Source organism: Podarcis tiliguerta (assembly GCF_965153285.1).
Source record: "Podarcis tiliguerta genome assembly, chromosome: 12".
Taxonomy (NCBI): Eukaryota; Metazoa; Chordata; class Lepidosauria; order Squamata; family Lacertidae; genus Podarcis; species Podarcis tiliguerta.
The window spans coordinates 15,885,840-15,906,236 of NC_139545.1; the positions used below are offsets into that span (position 1 = coordinate 15,885,840).

General features: G+C 44.8%; 1 protein-coding gene across 1 annotated transcript in view; it reads right to left on the reverse strand.

Moving 5' to 3' along the window:
* Positions 1-20,397, reverse strand: part of LOC310660470 (uncharacterized protein) — a 129,345-nt gene that overhangs the window by 15,192 nt on the left and 93,756 nt on the right. The window contains exon 3 of the mRNA XM_083405271.1: positions 1,125-1,299. Within this exon, the coding sequence (XP_083261397.1) occupies positions 1,125-1,299 (175 nt within the window). The remainder of the gene's footprint in view (positions 1-1,124; positions 1,300-20,397) is intronic.

A 20,397-nucleotide genomic window follows, 5' to 3' on the forward strand; every position in this document is an offset into this window, starting at 1 on the left:
GATTTATTAATAACGAACGATCAGCTGCAGAATTTCTGTTTTGTCTTTCTCATTTAGGCAATTTGTTCCAATCCTTAATGGCCCGTGTTCCTTATTAGGCACGTTGCAGGGAGAATGGCTGCGAATCTCTAGAGCCATAATTTCCACGATGACCTATATAAGTAGGGCTTTTGAGAATATACGCTGTGGTTTTATTTTCTCATATATGAGCAGAAAAGGTTCTCGTGTTATATCTGTATTTGTGGGCTGGAGTACTGTTTAGGGGCTTTTGTCGGGGAGTGTACTGTTTATTAGTGTGTATACATTAGTAATATTCATTGTTTTGATTAATATTATTATTTTTATAATGCTTTTTATTAACTTTTCATTACAGCACACACAAACATGACACTTAAGAAACAAACTAAAAAAACCCACACAAAACAAATGACAAACATACGGCCATGAATATGAAAGTTCTTACATACGGACTTATGTTACCCTATTTTCTCTTTCCAATTCTTATTCTATTCTAATGGACTTCCTCCCTCCTCAAAGCGGTTCTGGTTTCGTGTCTGATAAACTGTTGCTTTCTCATTTCATCATTTCTACCCTTCTCCATATACTATGCTTGTAGGCCATAATTTGTTTTGCAAAAATTACTCAAAGCAAGTCCAGGTTTTGATTTGGGGGCACTGTTTTTTTTAAAGTAATCTCTGTACATTTTTTAAATTTTTGGTTAGACTGCCTAACCAATTCTTTTGATTCTTTTGATTATGTTTTGATTATTTTTAATACGTACAGTGGTACCTCGGGTTAAGTACTTAATTCGTTCCGGAGGTCCGTTCTTAACCTGAAACTGTTCTTAACCTGAAGCACCACTAATGGGGCCTCCTGCTGCTGCTGTAGCCCGATTTCTGTTCTCACCCTGAAGCAAAGTTCTTAACCCGAGGTACTATTTCTGGGTTAGCGGAGTCTGTAACCTGAAGCGTATGTCACCCAAAGCGTATGTAACCCGGGGTACCACTGTATTTTGTGCTTCGTATATTGTAACTTTGTGTTGTGAACTGTTCTGAGACCTACTGGTATAGGGTCATTAAATAAATAAATTAGTTAGTTAGTTAGTTAGTTAGTTAGTTTTCCACCTGCTTTCTTCTCTGGCTCCAAGGGAATGCAGCCCTTTTGCTGGGAGAGGTTCCCCACCGCCGAGCTAAAAGAAGAACGCGGCCCCTTGCATACTAAGAGATGATGCGAGCGAGTGAGGACGGCAGAGATGGAAAATGGCAGCATGCCCTGGCGATTAACTTCCTGCGCAAACGTCTAATAAGAGAACGATTTGACTTTCAATAATAGATGAATGAACAAAGGATCAGAAGATGGTGATCTAAGTGGCCCGGGATATCTAATGCGAAGTCTTCGTGATGAAGAGGCGCCCCCCCCCCCCCACTTTGCATCCTTGCCCTCTGTTTCAAAAGGCCCGGCTAAGTGGGGTGCGTCTTGCGCATGGCTGCAAAGGGTAAAGCATGACTTTGCAGCGCTCCCCCTTCGGAGTCACCCATTGGCACAGATACCATCATCAATTCCGCATCTTCCTGAAAATGTACTTTTAAGCACCTTAATTGCATTTCAGAGATAACCCTACAGGCAAAGTGACAGGAAGAGAAGCCATAGAGAGCGGCTCAGCGGTCAGGCTCTTTGTTTTAAATCAATCAAACATCTGCGGCTAATGCAGCTTTGGGCTGCTCCTCAGGAAGCATTAGGCCTATTAGTCTGGGACTGGCAGGAACACAGAATAAATATATTTATGGACAGCGTACGTGGGCATTAGTACCAGAGAGCAAATGCAGCAGCGGCAGCAGGAGGAGGGGGCAGGGGAATGTGGTCAGCACTTCTGCTCAGAAGAGGATGCTGCAAGGCCCAGCATCCTTATGCCACCCTCACAGATCTTGTTTTTCAGCTTATTTAGGGATCTATTGCATTCAGTGGCATAGCGTGGGTTGTCAGCACCCGGGGCAAGGCAAGTAATTTGCGCCCCCTAACCCGTGAATTTGCGCCCCCTAACCCGTGAATTTGCGACCCCTAACCCTAAGCCCCAGATGTTGCGCCCGGTGCGGCCGGCCCCCCCTGCACCCCCCACGCTATGCCACTGATTGCATTTATATACCTCGTGGTACGAATCTCCCCATTTCATCCTCACAATGACCCTGTGAGGTAGGCCAGGGTGAGAGTGTATGTCTGTCAGGCCCAAGGTCATCCCTTGAGTTTTCTGACTGCGGTAAGTGGAGATTCATATCCTGGTCTCCCAGGCCCTGGGTCCAACCCTGGTTTTCCCACTTTTTTCTCTGGGCCACACTTTCAGATTACAGTGGTACCTCGGGTTACAAACGCTTTGGGTTACAAACTCTTCAGGTAACAGACTCCGCTAACCCAGAAATAGTACCTCGGGTTATGAAATATACTCAGAGTTGAGAGTGGATTTCATGCTCTTTATTCAGCTCATAGTGGTGAGGAGGAATGAAAGTTTCCCCAAAGTATCTGCTTTATATACATAATTTACACAATGGGCTGCACGTGATTGGCTAATTCCGGAATTCTCCTGTAGGCCAATCAGGTTGTGGATTCACTTCCATCTGGAGCTGGATTGGGTGGCTCCTGCAGACCAATCATACTGCTGCATTGTCCTAGGACCAATCAGACTGCTGCATTCTGAATCCTATTGTTCTAGGACCAATCAGACTGCTGCATTTTGGATCCTATTCAACTCAGTACATAACAGGTTAAGAACTTTACGTCAGGATGAGAACAGAAATCATGTGGCGGCGGCGGCAGCAGCGGCGGCAGACCCCATTACCTAAAGTGGTACCTCAGGTTAAGAACGGTTTCAGGTTAGGAACGGACCTCGAGAACGAATTAAGTTCTTAACCCAAGGTACCACTATAACAATTTGTTCGTGCAATACCTAATTTTTTTAATGGATTTAAGTACATTGGAAAACAAAAAGTAACAACTCCTAGCAGTGCTTGATTGGCAACGTAGAACACAACTATTTATACTATGATAGCTGGGGTAGCTCAGTTAGTAGAGCATATGACTTTCAATCTCAGGGTTGTGGGTTCAAATCCCAACGTGGGGCAAAAGATTCCTGCATTACAGGGGGTTGGGCTAGATGACCCTCAGTGTCGCTTCCAACTCTACAATTCTGTGATTCTGTGTTCATGGGACATCCAGAAAGTATAAAACAGTGCAGGTACATAAGGATACAATTATAAATGAGCCTCTCGCATATGTACCTTAAGTATGCATACAAAGTCAGTGTGAGGTGTAAGCTTGCTTTTGCTGGGGAAACATGTTTATTTTAGGTCTAATTTGAGACAAACAAACTCTCATCTGCTCACCAACACAAAGAAGCCTTTCTCATTTCTAATCTTTCATATTTGTCAGAGTTGAAAATCCCTGTTCACAACAATACGCTGTGGAAAACTGCAGAAGAATAGCTGGTGCTCTTGAAGAGAGGTACGGATATGGTTTCTGGTTGTATATTCCCCCCCCCCCCCCCAATATTACTATACTATACTGAAATATTTAAGTATTTCTTTGATTGTCCTTGAATATTCCCGCCAAACTTGCCATCCTCTCCTATTACACCTTATTTCCATCCCACCACCCTGAAGTATGGAGAAAGTGTTTAAAAAATAATACATTATAATGAAGATTTAAAGTAATGCCTTGCAACGAGACTAGATCAACCAAAAGTGTTGTTCCACAGGTCTTGTTTGTTTGTTTGCAATATGAGCTTTGCGGATCTCATTGCTGAGCAGCACAAAGGATGACCCCCCCTCCTCTCCCAGCATACTCTCATTTCAGTCCAGATATTAAATCAGGTTTCGCATGGGATTTACACACGGGAATTGCCTTTCAGAATCTTTGCATCAATTATTAACTGGGCAGGATAGGACTGAGGTCTATTACCAAGGTTAAGTGTCCCAACGTTGATGCACTTAAACATTCCTTGGGTGCGTAGCAGAATTCCTCAGGAAGACACTAAACCGGTTGGAGCCAATGACTTCCTTCCCTTCCCCATCCTGAGCGATTCCTTTTCTGGCTATTAATTTGATTTATTGCACTCTCCTTGCTCGACAGTTGCAAAGAATGAGTGATTCCATCTTCGCATGACAGCTGGGGTGGGTCTCCGTGTGAAAATGGGCGTGTGTTTGTTTGATGGAGGGCACATGAGAGGAACCCAACCAGAAGAACGAACAGGTTAGGATGCTTCCTTGGCAGTTTGGTTTCAGCCAGGAACAGGGAACATGTGACCCACCCAGATGCCATTGGATTTTATAGCCTCCTTTATCCCAGCCAGCACTGGCCAATGGTTGGGAATAATGAGATTTGCAGTCCAAGAGTTTCTGGAGGACCGCTGTTTCCCCATCCCTAGTTTAAATTCTCAAGGCAGCCAAAAGCACTACGAGCAATCCTGCCATCAAATTCCCGTGGTCTAACATGTATAAGTAAAGGTAAAGGGTCCCCTGACCATTAGGTCCAGTCATAACCGACTCTGGAGTTGTGGCGCTCATCTGGCTTTACTGGCTGAGGGACTAAGCCGCTTCTGGCAAACCGGAGCAGCGCACGGAAACGCCGTTTACCTTCCCGCCGGAGTGGTACCTATTTATCTACTTGCACTTTGACGTGCTTTCGAACTGCTAGGTTGACAGGAGAAGGGACCGAGCAACGGGAGCTCACTCCGTCGCGGGGATTTGAACCGCTGACCTTCTGATTGGCAAGTCCTAGGCTCTGTGGTTTAACCCACAGCGCCACCCGCATCCCTTCTAATATGTATACTGTGTGGTTAAACTTACTTATGTGCTTGCTTGCAAAAAAATTCTGTACATTAAGACAAAATATCATGGCGGTGGACAGCATAAAATCAGCAACAGAATTGCATCCATAAAACAAAGACAAAATGCACCACGTTACACATCATGCAATACATTGGGTTGGACTAGATTACTTTTGGGGTCCCTTCCAACTCTGCAATTTAATGATTCTATGTGGATACCATAGCAAGAGAATCAACAGTTGGAGGGAGCAATGCTTCTGAATACCAGCTGCCGGAAATGGCAGGATGGGGGAGAGCTCTTGCGCTCGAATCCTGCTTTTGGGTTCCTCACAGATATCTGCTTGGTCACTGTGAGAACAGATGCTGGACTAAATGGGACATTGCATTGAATTGACCCAGCAGACAATTCTTATATTCTTATGGAACTAATCGTGACTTAAATAAGAAAGCCAGACTATCCTCCACCAGGGCCAGGGCCTTTTCAGTGATGGCTCTGACCTGGTGGAATGCTCTGTCCCATGAGACTAGGGCCCTGCAGGACTTGATCTCCTTCCGCAGGGCCTGTAAGACAGAGCTATTCCACCTGGCCTTCAATTTGAATTAGCCTGATCCTCTATTCCCTTTCCCCCTTTCCTCTTCTATGAAGAAACCCTTTCTGGGACCCCACATTTAAATATCTTGGCCAGTTAGCCCTGGTGATCATTTGATGTCTACTGACTGAGTCCCCCCCCCCCAAAATGATCCCTGAATTTTTGAATTTTATTGATATTGATGTTGCATTTTATGTTGTATTTTATGCTGTTTTTAAGTTGTATTTTAATTAATGTTTTATATTTGCTGTCAGCTGCCCTGAGCCCGGTTTTTAAACCAGGAAGGGCAGGGTATAAATAAATTATTATTATTATTATTATTATTATTATTATTATTATTATTATTAATAGCTCAAACAGCAGAGTTAAATATCACAGAGACAACAGAGACTATGCTATACGGTCATTGGATAATATGGAGTTCCATTCATTTCGGTGTTGGAGATGGTAATGTAAGTGTCTCTCTCTGGATATTGAGCTGGGTGGAGAGCTCTTTCTGGTGGAACGTCTGTGTGTGCAAACTGGTGCTCCCATGACTGCAACAAACCTGGTAGTGATTAACTGGCTAATGTACCATGTGCATTAACAGTGATCTCGATTTACTGAGGGCTGCTCCTTATTTAGTACAGAAGATCAAGAACAAGATGGCACCATCCACGGACAGGAGAGAGGTATCAATGGGCTCAGGGGAATCCCAAGGTTTGCAGAAATTCAAGCAATCTTTGGGGGAGGGATTCCTTGGGGCGGAGCAAAGCTGCAAAATGGTCTGGCCAGGGCTGAGCATGGAATGACACCATCCACGGACATGAGAGAGGTATCAATGGGCTCAGGGGAATCCCAAGGTTTGCAGAAATTCAAGCAATCTTTGGGGGAGGGATTCCTTGGGGCGGAGCAAAGCTGCAAAATGGTCTGGCCAGGGCTGAGCATGGAATGACAGCTGACACTTGGGTGAGTTATAGTACACTGGGAAGAGGGTGGGGTTTGGTTGGCTGCAACACTGAGAAGCAGGAGCAATCGACACTACAAGATTTTATTTCAGGTTCCACCAGTAATGTACCCATTTGCGGGGTGTGGGGGGACTGCATCACATGCCACAAAGGATGGGGGTACAGTGGTGCCCCGCAAGGCGAATGCCTCGCAAGACGGAAAACCCGCTAGACGAAAGGGTTTTCTGTTTTGGAGGTGCTTCACAAAACGAATTTGCTATGGGCTTGCTTCGCAAGATGAAAATGTCTTGCGATTCCTGGGATGTTTTTTCCCTCCCCCCCCCTTTTTCCCAAGCCCCTAAGCCACTTAACAGCTGTTCGCTAAGCCACTTAACAGCTGATCGCTAAGCCGCTTAACAGCTGATCTAAGCCGCTTATCAGCTGATCTAAGCCGCTAATAGCCTTTTAGCAGCTAATCCGCTAATCCCTTAAGCCTTTAATAGCCGCTAATAGCCTTTTAGCAGCTAATCCGCTAATCCCTTAAGCCTTTATTAGCCGCTAATAGCCGCTAAACCGCTAATAGCGCTAATAGCGCTAATAGCGCTAATCCGCTAATGGGCTTGCTTCGCAAGACGAAAAAAACCGCAAGACGAAGAGACTCGCGGAACGGATTCTTTTCGTCTTGTGAGGCACCACTGTACATGCTAAATATTATGGATGCACCTGCTTCTACCATGTCATGTATGCGGTTTTACATGTGGTTAGGTTAAGCTGGCCTCAACCAGAGCCAGGGCTTTTTCAGCTGTGGCTCCGATCTGGTGGAACGCTCTGTCACAAGAGACTAGGGTCCTGCGGGACGTGACATCTTTCCGCAGGGTCTGCAAGACAGAGCTGTTCCACCAGGCCTTTGGCCAGGGCACAGTCTGACCCCCTCCTTTGGCAGTCCTCACAGAGCTTTAGCCCAATGGTTGCCATTAATCTGATTTGAATTGATTTTAGAATGAAATGATTTTAGAATGTTGTATTTATTTTACTGTTGTTAGCTGCTCTGAGCCCGGCTTTGGCTGGGGAGGGCGGGATATAAATAAATTATTATTATTAATTATTATTATTATTATTATTATTATTATTATTATTATTATGTGTTGAAGAAGCAGCACACACCAGCCCTTTTACTCATCAAAGAATGGAACGAAGTGTGGCAACTCATAAAAGTATAGCAAAGCTCAGCATCTTGAAGATTCCCATAATGATGTGATTCTTTTCCTGAATGACAGCCAAACTCAAGGTTATGGAGGAAGAGAAGGTGGAATCGGGGTGGGTGGGAATGCCATGCTCATCACATTTCTGTGTCCACGATTTTTGCTTCTTAGCAAAGAGAAGTATCTTAAAAGGATGGCATTCTGTGGGAGCCGATGGTTGACATATTTGACATAATGACAATGTTGATGGAGACTTCCTTGAAAAAGCCAAGGATCTGATGGCAAAACCATAGGCTTTCCATGTGAAACACATAAGGCAGGAAATGACTTTGAAAGACACATCCAGGCATGGCTCAGGAGACTTTCCTTTTCGCAAATGGCAACTCTACGGATCCCCTTTGTTCCCTAACGTGATGAGCTCTTAAGGACCAGATCTCTCTTTAGCCCCCTCCGTGACATCGGTCTCGTTTTTTGCAGTGATTAATGCATTTCATGAAATGGTCTCTGCGGGTATTTGCTCTGTCAGTGGTGGGAGCCCATTTGCCAAAGATGGAAGTGCTTCGTTGATTAAGCGCGTCGGTGGGGAAGACCAGGTCTGAAGAGCTCTGCCGCTGTCATCCTTGCTGATGCAATCAAGGATAATTTATTTCTGAGAGGGTTTTTGAGAAAAGAAGAATTTAAGAGATCTGGAACAGCTGTGAACCAATGGGAGTGGGAGAGATTGCGTAATGGTCGCTGGTCGAAACAAGAAAAGGGTGCATTGCAAAGAGAGCAAAACAAAAATATTTGATGGCTTTTGGAGAGGCGGGGAGACTGAGTAGGACAATCCAAGCAGACAGTGTTGTGATGTTCTCTCATTTACTACATGATCCTGATTTAGGATTATCAGAAATAAGAAGGGGAAAGAAGCACGGAGTGGGGGCGAAATGGTTTTGAATGGGGGGGGGAATGAACACTTGTACAATCTAAAGCCAAAATTCAATATACAGGCATATGTAAGCTAATTGATTCCAGTGGATTTAAGAATTCCTAAATCCCTGTTGAAGTTTAGCTGAAGTATTATTATTTTTTAAGTCTACTTCTTGGAAGATACTTGTTTTCACCCCAAAATTGAAACTGGTAATTTATTCATTGTAGCCGTATCTCAGTTTGGTTAAACTGTTGACAACAATGAAACAATGGATGTAAACACTGTCAGTATTTGCTTGATCTGGGCAAAGTGAAATGGATCAGCTTTTCCCACATGATGAATATGATAATGTGTGCTGAATTGTCACAGCTATAAGGCAGTCACAACAATCAGCAGAGAGGCAGAATATCACCTGGCTTAAAATATTTTCAAAAAAATTAAATCCTCTCAACCCTGGCATTTCTACATTGCTTCTCTAGAAGTAAAATTGCATGAACTTCATTCTAGATTGAGTATTCATGATTTTGTGTATTCATTAAACTGAGGCATTTACATCCCGCCTTTTCTCCAAGTTGCTCAAAGTGGCGTACACCGTTCTCCCTCCTCATTTAAACCCCACAAGAATCCTGGGAGGTCAGTCAGTTTGAGAGGCAGTGACTAGCCCAAAGTCACCCAGTGAGCTCTGTGACTGAATGGGGATGTGAACTCTGGTCTTCAGGACCTAGACAGGCACTCTGACCACTATGCCAAACCGCAATGGTTACACAGTGGTACCTCAGGTTAAGTACTTAATTCGTTCCAGAGGTCCGTACTTAACCTGAAACTGTTCTTAACCTGAAGACCACTTTAGCTAATGGGGCCTCCTGCTGCTGCCGCACTGCCAGAGCACGATTTCTGTTATCATCCTGAAGCAAAGTTCTTAACCTGAAGCACTATTTCTAGGTTAGCAGAGTATGTAACCTGAAGCGTACCTGAAGAGTCTGTAACCTGAGGTACCACTGTACTGTAAATATAAGTATTTTGTTTGCATCGGTTTTACTGCTGCCATTGCTGTGAACCAATGCATGATAATACCGGTAAGTAAATTCTATTTTAAATTATACTATACAAATTGTTGCTTGTTTATTTGTTAAATGGGCTAAGAAGGGAAAGCCAACCTACTCCACAGCGAGACTTGCTCAAAACAAGGTTTTGCAGCCTAATTCCTATACAGTGGTACCTCGGGTTAAGAACTTAATTCATTCCGGAGGTCCATTCTTAACCTGAAACTCTGTTCTTAACCTGAAACTGTTCTTAACCTGAAGCACCACTTTAGCTAATGGGGCCTCCTGCTGCCGCCGTGCTGCCGGAGCCCAATTTCTGTTCTTATCCTGAAGCAAAGTTCTTAACCTGAAGCACTATTTCTGGGTTAGCAGAGTGTGTAACCTGAAGCGCATGTAACCTGAAGCGGATGTAACCCGAGGTACCACTGTACTTTTAATTTTGCTGCCAAGGATGGGATTTCGAAACTCTGTTTAACACACAGGCATGGGCGCCTGGAGGGATAAATTGCAATTAATATATCCTCCCCTACCCATTAAAACCCATCCCACAACTTCAGCTTTTTTGTCTACCCTCCTAAAGCCATCGTAGTTTTGCCCAGTATAAGTTGGGCTGAGCTTTCCAAGGAAGAGCAGGTAGTCAGAGGAATATAAACATTGCTGCCAAGGAGTGTGGTGGAGCAGTGGCGTAGCGTGGGTTGTCAGCACCCGGGGCAAGGCAAGTAATTTGCGCCCCCTAATCCGTGGATTTGCGCCCCCTAACCCTAACCCCCAGATGTTGCGCCCCGTGTGGCCGGCCCCCCCTGCACCCCCCACGCTACGCCACTGTGGTGGAGTCTCCTTCTTTGGAGGTCTTTAAGCAGAGGCTTGACAACCATATGTCAAGAGTGCTCTGATGGTGTTTCCTGCTTGGCAGGGGGTTGGACTCGATGGCCCTTGTGGTCTCTTCCAACTCTATGATTCTATGATTGTAAACATGGTGATAGCAAATGCAGTGAACATGATTTGAGAAGAAACTTTTCCCCGCATCAGTATTTCTCAAGATCAGGATTAAGACCCAAGGAAATACCCTGGAGGAGAGAAGCGGCGTGAGTGATCCTGACATCCTTGACAAGCGATTCCCTGCACTGATTTTAATGCAGAATAATGTCCATGTGTAGAATAGCTTTTCAAGGTTCATAGGTACACTTTTTGTTCTGTTTGTTTACAGCAGAGTCAGCCAGGAAGAGAATCTAAAGGGGAGCGCTGCAGATTGTTAAGCAAAGGTTAGGCAGAAGCACATGGAACCGATAAAGCAGAAAGCTGTATTGTTCACTCCGAGGGCTTCATTTAGTTCCTCTTGCCTGGTAGTTTCAGAAAAGTGAAACTGTTCCTAGAATCAATACTTCTATCATTTCACAAAATTACGGTGGTTCGACCAGAAAGCAAGCCATAAATCAGCATCATGGCCAGACAGCCAGAGGAAACATTTCTGCTTTACGGATTTCAGTGGTTCAGGGCCTGTTAAAGAAGATCCGAGATTCATTCTTCACTTCTGCGCATATAAAGCTGCTTTTAAAAATGCAGAAAGCTACATTCCAGGTGGGAGTGGTGGGAGTTCAGCGTTTCATAAAATAAATAAATAGGGGGATTAAGATGAGTAAGACAGTGGAACAGCAAGGTGTGAATCCTTTAATTGTAACCGAGGTTATAATTTCACCTAGTGCCCTGCCCTCTTTCTGAATCAAGTACTTCCCTCATAAAAATGATTGCTATATGCTGCTTTTTGATATGGTGCTTCTGAGTGCGTGCACATTCACATAAATTATCACAGCAGCAGCCCATTAAAAAGCCCTGCAAAGATGGGTCATTCATATTGGGTTAGATCCAGTGATGGCCTTCCACAAATGAAAGGGCTTTTCACAGCACAAGACATCCTGCATGAAAAAAGTGAGCTGAAATCCAGCTGTGTGCTCCTGTTACAATTCCCTGCACGTTATGTCAAGATGGGTGCTTGGGCCAAGCGCTGAATCGTGTGTGGCTTTCTGCAAGCTCCTTTGCAATGGTTTGAAGAACAGCAACCAACCCAGGAGGGACACGGGTGGTGCTGTGGGTTAAACCACAGAGCCTAGGACTTGCCAATCAGAAGGTCGGCGGTTCAAATCCCCGCAACAGGATGAGCTCCCATTGCTTGGTTCCTGCTCCTGCCAACCTAGCAGTTCAAAAGCATGCCAGTGCAAGTAGATAAATAGGTACCGCTCCGGCGGGAAGGTAAACAGTGTTTCTGTGTGCTGCTCTGGTTCGCCAGAAGCGGCTTAGTCATGCTGGCCACATGACCTGGAAGCTGTACACCGGCTGCCTCGGCCAATAAAGTGAGATGAGCGCCGCAACCCCAGAGTCAGCCACGACTGGACCTAATGGTCAGGGATCCCTTTACCTTTACCCAGGATTTCTTCTGCTAGCATATCCTTGTGTCATCCCTGATCACTGGCTATGTTGGCTGGGACAGATGGGAGTCCAAGAATATCTACAAGGCTTCAGGTTTCTATCCCTGTGATGTACACGTACCTGGGACTCGTCCCGTTGAATTTCTGAGTAGACATGCCTAGGATTGCACCACAGGAGCCAACTCCTAGGGGGCGAGGGGCCTCCTCAATAAAATATTTGAGTGCCCCCCCCCCCGTTGATAGGCATTGGCATTCAAATGGTTTCCATACACCACATCATGTGATTAATTATGTGGGGTAGGACACTGGGCCCCCCTCCAATATTTTATTCAAGTTGGTACCCCTGGATCGCACTATTAATACATTAAAAACTAACCAGAACGCGTCATGTCAAATATGTCAGAGCGAAATAGGTCAATAATCCACGCAAGTCAGTCCACAGTAAAGTGAAAAAATAGATTTTTACAGGGTTTGTTTTTCTATAGCATTGTTCACATTATATGATCCTGATCACAGACAAGGCACTGAAACCTTCGTCAGATTCCTCCTAAGTTATTTGAACTTGCGCAAGCCAAATAATTGGGTCAGGGTGCCCCTGAACATTAATGGCAGTAACTAACCCCACCGATTCCCTGGTGTCAAACAAATCAAGCTGTGCTGAGCAAGAACTGTGTCAAAGAGACAGGCAGTGCTGTGTTAGGCTAGCCTGACTGTCAGCAATTGTGCAACGGACTGTTCTTCGTTTTATTTTCCCCAGTGTGGTGATGGTATGTGTCTTAAAGCTTGGAAACAGGGTGTTTATAAGCAATCTTTTGCGCAATATTCATATGGGGAAAGAAGGAAAGGTTTGTTGGCGCGGGATTGACATATCTAGCAAATATGTCAGACTTTGCATTGCATAAGACAACAGCTTTTGCCGAATAGTTTTAGTAGGTACCAGTGGCCAGTCAAGGCCAAGCAGGAGCTAGAGGTGGCCATCACTTAATCGAAACTGAGTGAAATTTCTCCAGGTTCTCTGATCACAGAACCATAGAATTGTAGGACTGGAGAAACAGGAAGAAATGCCGACTAGGGAAGAATGGAGAATGAAGCTGATGGAATATGCAGAGATGGACAAATTGACAGGAAAAATTCGGAACCAATGCGATCAGAGATTTACCGAGGACTGGAATAAATTTACAGAGTATATCAAAAATGTATGTGAGGAGCAACTAACGCTTGTTGGCTTTCAAGAAGCTTTGTGAAAAAGACTTATTGAAATGTTGCTTGAAAGATATGATAAGATTAAGAACGGTAAAGTGCAATATAAATTTAAGAAATGTAAGTAGTAGTGAAAATATGGAAAATTGTCAGATAGGCTGAGGGAAGTCTAAAAGATGTATATGTAAGATGCGAATGTTAAATATGGATGGAATGTACTGTATTTTTTGCTCTATAAGACTCACTTTTTCCCTCCTAAAAAGTAAGGGGAAATCTGTGTGCGTCTTATGGAGCAAATGCAGGCTGCACAGCTATCACAGAAGCCAGAACAGCAACAGGGATTGCTGCTTTCACTGCGTAGCGACTCCTCTGTTCTGGCTTCTGAGATTCAGATTTTTTTTTCTTGTTTTCCTCCTCCAAAAACTAGGTGTTTCTTGTGGTCTGGTGCGTCTTATAGAGCGAAAAATACGGTATATTGGAAACTGAATAAAAATCAATTAAAAAAAAAAGAATTGTAGGACTGGAAGAGGTTCCAAGGATCGCCTAGTCCAACCCCCAGCAATGTCAGGTGTTGGAGCTGGGGGTAGGCTGAAGATACAATGGTGCCTTCAGAGCAGGACTTTGGGACAGATGTCAAGGGTCAACTTAGCAGAATGAAGCTGGAAGCCCCCCGCCGCCAAAGCAGCAAGGTTGGCTTATCACATTTTGAAATACATGGATTAATACATATCCCCATCTATTTCTATTATTGTTTGTGATCATTAGGTTAATAATTTGTGAATTGCCTCCCACATACAATCATGGGGAAAAGAAAGGACACCTTCTTTGAATTCTGTGGTTTTACCTATCGGGACATAACAACAATCATCTATTCCTTAGCAGGTCTTTGTTGTTGTTTAGTCGTTCAGTCGTGTCCGACTCTTCATGACCCCATGGACCAGAGCATGCCAGGCACTCCTGTCTTCCACTGCCACCCGCAGTTTGGTCAGACTCGTGTTTGTAGCTTCGAGAACACTGTCTAACCATCTCGTCCTCTGTCTTCCCCCTCTCCTTGTGCCCTCCATCTTTCCCAGCATCAGGTTCTTTTCCAGGGAGTCTTCTCTTCTCATGAGGTGGCCAAAGTATTGGAGCCTCAGCTTCAGGATCTGTCCTTCCAGTGAGCACTCAGGGCTGATTTCCTTAAGAATGGATGCGTTTGATCTCCTTGCAGTCCATGGGTCTCTCAAGAGTCTCCTTCAGCACCATAATTCAAAAGCGTCAATTCTTCGGCGATCAGCCTTCTTTATGGTCCAGTTCTCACTTCCATACATCACTACTGGGAAAACCATAGCTTTTACTATACGGACCTTTAGCAGGTCTTAAATTTAAGTAAATGCAACCTCAGATGAACAACAACACATTGGCAACTGTCTTGAATGTTTTCCGCTTTTGAGCAATCTTTCTCACTGTAGAATGATGGACTTAAAATTGGTTGGCGATGCCCTTATAACCCTTCCCGGTTTCATGGGCAGCAACAATTGCTTCTCTAAGAGCATTGCTGATGTCTTTCTTCCTTGGCATTGTGTTAAAACACACCTGAATGCTCCATACCAGCAAACTGCTAAAGCTTCAGCTTTTATAGAGGTGGGCAGAAGTGTTGTCGATTAAGCAAGGACATTTAATTAGCAGCCCCTATCTGCCGCTTTGCCTCTTAATTCCTATGGAAGCAGTACGGGTGTACTTAGTTTTTCACATATGGTTTCTCCATTTTGGCTTTATTTCTGCTAAATAAATCATGCAATATGTCATGTGTTGTTGTTCATCTGAGGTTGTGTTTACGTAATTTTAAGACCTACTAATGAGCAGATGTTTGTTATTATGTCCCGATATGTAAAACAACAGAATTCAAAAATGGTATACAGTCATACCTCATGTTACGTCTGCTTCATGTTACGTTCTTTCAGGTTACATGCCGCAGTGACCCAGAAGTACCGGAAACGGTTACTTCCGGGTTTTGCCGCTCGCACATGCACAGATGCGCAAAATTATGTCATGCGCATGCACAGAAGCGGTGAATTGCAACCCACATGTGTGCAGACGCACCGCTGCGGGTTGTATTCCTTTTGTGTTGCGAACAGGCCTCCGGAACGGATCCTGTTCGCAACCAGAGGTACCACTGTACTTTTTTCACATGAATGTATATGTCCCAAGGCAATTTACAGTCATATCAGTTAAAAAAAAAGGTAAAGGACCCATGGACGGTTAAGTCCAGTCAAAGGCAACTATGGGGTGAGGCGCTCATCTCGCTTCAGGCCAAGGGAGCCAGCGTTTGTACACAGACAGCTTTCTGAGTCATGTGGCCAGGATGACTAAACCGCTTCTGGCACAACGGGACACTGTGACAGAAACCAGAGTGCACAGAAACGGCATTTACATACATACATACATACATACATACATAAATATTTATACCCCGCCTATCTGACTGGGTTTCCCCAGCCACTCTGGGCAGCTTCCAACAAAATATTAAAATACAATAGTATTTACCTTTTTACTGCAGCAGTACCTATTTATCTACTTGCACTGGTGTGCTTTCTAACTGTTAGGTTGGCAGGAGCTGGGACAGAGCAACAGGAGCTCACCCTGTCATGCGGATTTGAACCACTGACCTTCCAGTCAGCAAGCCCAAGCGGCTCAGTGGTTTAGACCACAGTGCCACCCGCTCCCTGTTATTTACAGACATATATTTACTATTAACTGCAAAAAATTTAAGAACAGTACAACAGCAGCTGAATATGCATTTAAAAGCAAATACCAGATGAACCCTGGGCCAAAGCACAGGTATAAATTGATGCTGGGGTACATTAAACTTACAGAGACTGTGCAAAGCAGCTGCAGCAGGCCAGTGGACAAGAGACATTGCCAGGTTCATGCAAGACTTTGGGGGCAAAGAAGAGGACAGAAGTTCAGTCATGAACGGCCAACTTCTTACCTGCGGTTTCACCAGCTTGTCCTTTTCCGTTTTGTGGCACCTAATAACAGTCTTGCATTCGAATCTCTTGAGGGCAGCCATGGCTCCACATGCTTGTTTCACACTTGACACACTGATCACTTTACACAACAGCTGATGTATCTGTTTGAAGTGAGATTTCAATTTGAGAGAGAGACTGCCTGGAGGGAAGCCATTTCGCTCTCGTTTTGAAACGCCACTTCAAGGTACAACACAGCCGCTGCTGAGCATGAGAGCCTTTGATTCTGCCAAGCAACGGATACTTCCTTTAAGGTGCTGAACAAGAGCACTCAGCACACTTCAGGAGACATTATGCACCATAGAATAAACCCCCCCCCCCGAACTCCTTATTTGGAGAAATTAAAAGTTCTATTACCTTCAACCACAAGAGGGAGCTTTAAACAAATAGAGAGAAAATCAAATTGATGCCAGCTGCAATTCTTCCTTCATTTGCCAACTGTTAACACTTTTCCCCCCTACACCGAGAAAATTTCCACAGAGGAATGCTGATGTACACTGTAAATAGGCAAACGATGTTTCACTCAACGTGAAGACACAAATAAAGAACCTGCATTCTGGGAAAGCTAATGTACACAATGGCTAAAATGGTTTTCCTAGTACAGTGGTACCTCGGGTTAAGAACTTAATTCGTTCTGTAGGTCTGTTCTTAACCTGAAACTCTTCTTAACCTGAGGTACCACTTTAGCTAATGGGGCCTCCTGGTGCGCCGCCAGTGCACGATTTCTGTTCTTATCCTGAGGTAAAGTTCTTAACCTGAGGTACTATTTCTGGGTTAGTGGAGTCTAACCTGAAGCGTCTGTAACCCAAGGTACCACTGTATGTAATATTTTTTTCTAGATAGGAGTGAGGAGAATCATAGAATCAACTGTAGAGTTGACAGGGCCCCCCAGGGGTCATCTAGTCCAACCCCCTGCAATGCAGGAATCTAAATCTAAATATTTGATTTCTATGGGATCATTGATCATTAGCTGTTTTGGGTGGTGGGGAACCCAACCCAAGTCCACCTGAAGGTTTGCCTGGTTATTTAATACATGTGTTAATCGCCAATCAACAACTTCCTCTGGATGGGCCACACAGGGTTCAGACAATATATACAATTAGCATGTTAACCAAGGCATTAAAAAAATAAATCAGTTGATTTGATTCAATTCCCTGCCCAAAACCAACACAAGATTGGTTGGGGCTGAGAGAGACAAAATTTACAGGAAGGTTCAAAGGCTTGCTAAAATATTAACAGAGTGATCCTACAGGGAAGTGTGTGTGAGAGAGAGGGGGGGGGGAATCTGTGGCAGAACACTTAAAGGTGAATTCCCCAAATCTGAAACAAAATGAGAACTGACACATAGCCATTCTTAAAAACCTGCAATTTTCACAAATCTTGTAGTGTAGTTCTCTAGTCAATGGGTGTGCATAAAAATGCATGTAAAGCGTGCATAAAAATGTGTATATTCATGAAAATAACATACAAAGTGCATTATATTTAGTGGGGTAGGAGAGCTGAAAATAATGCCAATATATTTCACATCTGGCAAACAATATGCCCCTTTGGTTTCAGATAGTACATACGGTAGGTAGATGAGTCTACAAAGCCCGGGACACAAATTTTGATGGCCTTCTAGCGGCTATGGTGGCTCATTTACTAGATGTAATGTATGTAGCATTAATTCTGGAAGTGTATACTCGATTCTGACCAAACTAAGCCTCCTGATGTTGCTACTGAGCACAGCGACTCATTCCTGGTAGGTGAATCAGTTGCTGAAACTGAAAGTCCCCACCTCCTCACAGCTGCCCCAGTCCCCTTTTCTCCAGGGTTTTTTCCAGGGGACTGTGCCTGCATGTCTGTCTTTGCTCTGCTCATTTCAGCCCTCTTCTGGTTCTGGGACACCAAGGGGAGGGGCAACAAGAGGAGAAGAGACATGACTCTTCACCAGCCTGATTCCTCTCTGCCTCTTGGCCCCTCTGGATTGCTCTCTGCCACAGACTCTCCCTTCTCACTAAGCCCTGTTACCTCTTCAGCTTCAGACACCTCCTCCTCCCATTATTATCCCTCTGACCACTCATTATCATCCCACCACCAGTTCCCAGGCTCTGAGCCTTCTTCCCTTAGTGGTTCCCCATCTGGTTCCTCCCACCATTCCTCTGCTTCCAGTCAGTCCATGATTTGGCCCCTGACACTTAAGTGAACAGGGCCGCTCTTACTGGCAGAGAATGTTGAACTTGCAAACTGGCTGCCAATCAATGCGTGTCCCTTGCAACCCCATTTCCATAATAATAATAATAACAACAACAACAACAATATATTATTATTATTTATACCCCACCCATCTGGCTGGGTTTCCGCAACCACTCTCGGCGGCTCCCAACAGAATATTAAAAACATAATAAAACATCAAACATTAAAAACTTCCCTATGCAGGGCTGCCTGCAGATGTCTTCTAAAAGTCAGATAGTTCTTTATTTCCTTGTCTTCTGATGAGAAGGCGTTCCACAGGACAGGCACCACTACCAAGAAGGCCCTCTGCCTGGTTCCCTGTAACCTCACTTCTTGCAGTGAGGGAACCACCAGAAGGCCCTCGGAGCTGGAACTCAGTGTCCAGGCTGAATGATGCGGGTGGAGACTCTCCTTCAGGTATACTTGAAACTATAACCTCGAAATTATAAGGGAGCAGCTTTGCAGGGCTGATGTGAAGCCCGAGCAGACCATCGCTGCAGAAATCAAAATCCTACACCAAACATGTTATGCTGACAAGCGGCAGACACCAAAGAAGTGGCAAGCCAGGGGTGACCATCTAGTGACCCAGAGGCTCTTGCACTGCTTGTTTGGCCGCAAGCCAGGATAGCTCCAAAACCACGGCCTTTTTGTGTAACTTTGTCTGCAAAGGCCGCGCCACGGAGCAGAAACTGTCACAGGCAAAGAGCGAGGGGATCTGCCGCAGAAAAGACCATATGGCGCAGTTTGGCGCCTTGCTAGAGTGTTGCTTCAAAAGCCATTTTTCTTGCAAAAACTAGGACGCCTTCACTCCTCACATTGTAAGTAACCCATTTCCAATTATAGCTGAGAGTCGCGTGCGAGATCTGCAACGGCAGCAGCAGAGGTTTGTTCAGAACTCTGTGGATCCTTCAGGTATGCAAACTTAGCCAACCCCATTTCCTTATTTCCCAGCCCCCTCTATCATATTCCTTTCTTCCTTCGGTCTGTTAAGCAAAGACGCGACTCTCCTTCTCCAGATGTAAATGCGTCATTCAGCTGTTCCTGGCATGAGATGCATATTTATTGCCTCCAACAGCTAACAATGAGTGTGATACGAAAGAAATGAGCAAGAGGCTTTGGATGACGACAAGTCACGGACTTATGCCCTCTCCTAGCCCGACATAAGACAGGAAGCTCACCCACACTGCTGGGTATCTGGAGCCCAGCATGGGAAGGGGAGGTCTCTGCAGTTAGGGATGATCATGTACAAAGCCTTCATGAATCCTTATTCCTTACAACTTATGATTCTCGCAGACAATCAGATCCTCAGCGAAGAGGAGGCACATTCATCTGTTAATGCTTTGTGACCAATGCAATTTTGCAAACGTAAAAAAAAAGGGGGGACGCAGGTGGCGCTGTGGGTTAAACCACAGAGCCTAGGACTTGCCGATCAGTAGGTCGGTGGTTCAAATCCCCACGATGGGGTGAGCTTCTGTTGCTCGGACCCTGCTCCTGCCAACCTAGCAGTTCGAAAGCACGTCAAAGTGCAAGTAGATAAATAGGTACCGCTCTGGTGGGAAGGTAAATGGCGTTTTCGTGCGCTGCTCTGGTTCGCCAGAAACAGCTTAGTCATGCTGGCCACATGACCCGGAAGCTGTACGCCGGGTCCCTTGGCCAATAAAGCGAGATGAGCGCCGCAACCCCAGAGTTGGCCACGACTGGACCTAATGGTCAGGGGTCCCTTTACCTTTACCTTTTAAAAATAAAAAAAATGGACACATTTCCCTAATGCCGCCACCTTTTTGGAAAGAGTCGGTTTGCTTTTCCTTCCTAGGTGTAACTTTGGAGTTGTAGATGAACAAGGAAGATCGGGGGGAATGTAGCTAAAAACGCGCACAAATGATGTACAGAACCATCTGGAAAATACTGGTAGTTGGCAGGTCTCTTTGCATCAGGGTTGTTCCACTCTTGCGGTTCATCTTTCCATAGAAGCCTTTATTTCGCCGAGCATTATTATTGCCATGGATGCCTCTCTTTTCTTTCCCAGACAAAGATCTGACTCAGAGATAGTGTGGGAGGCTGCAGC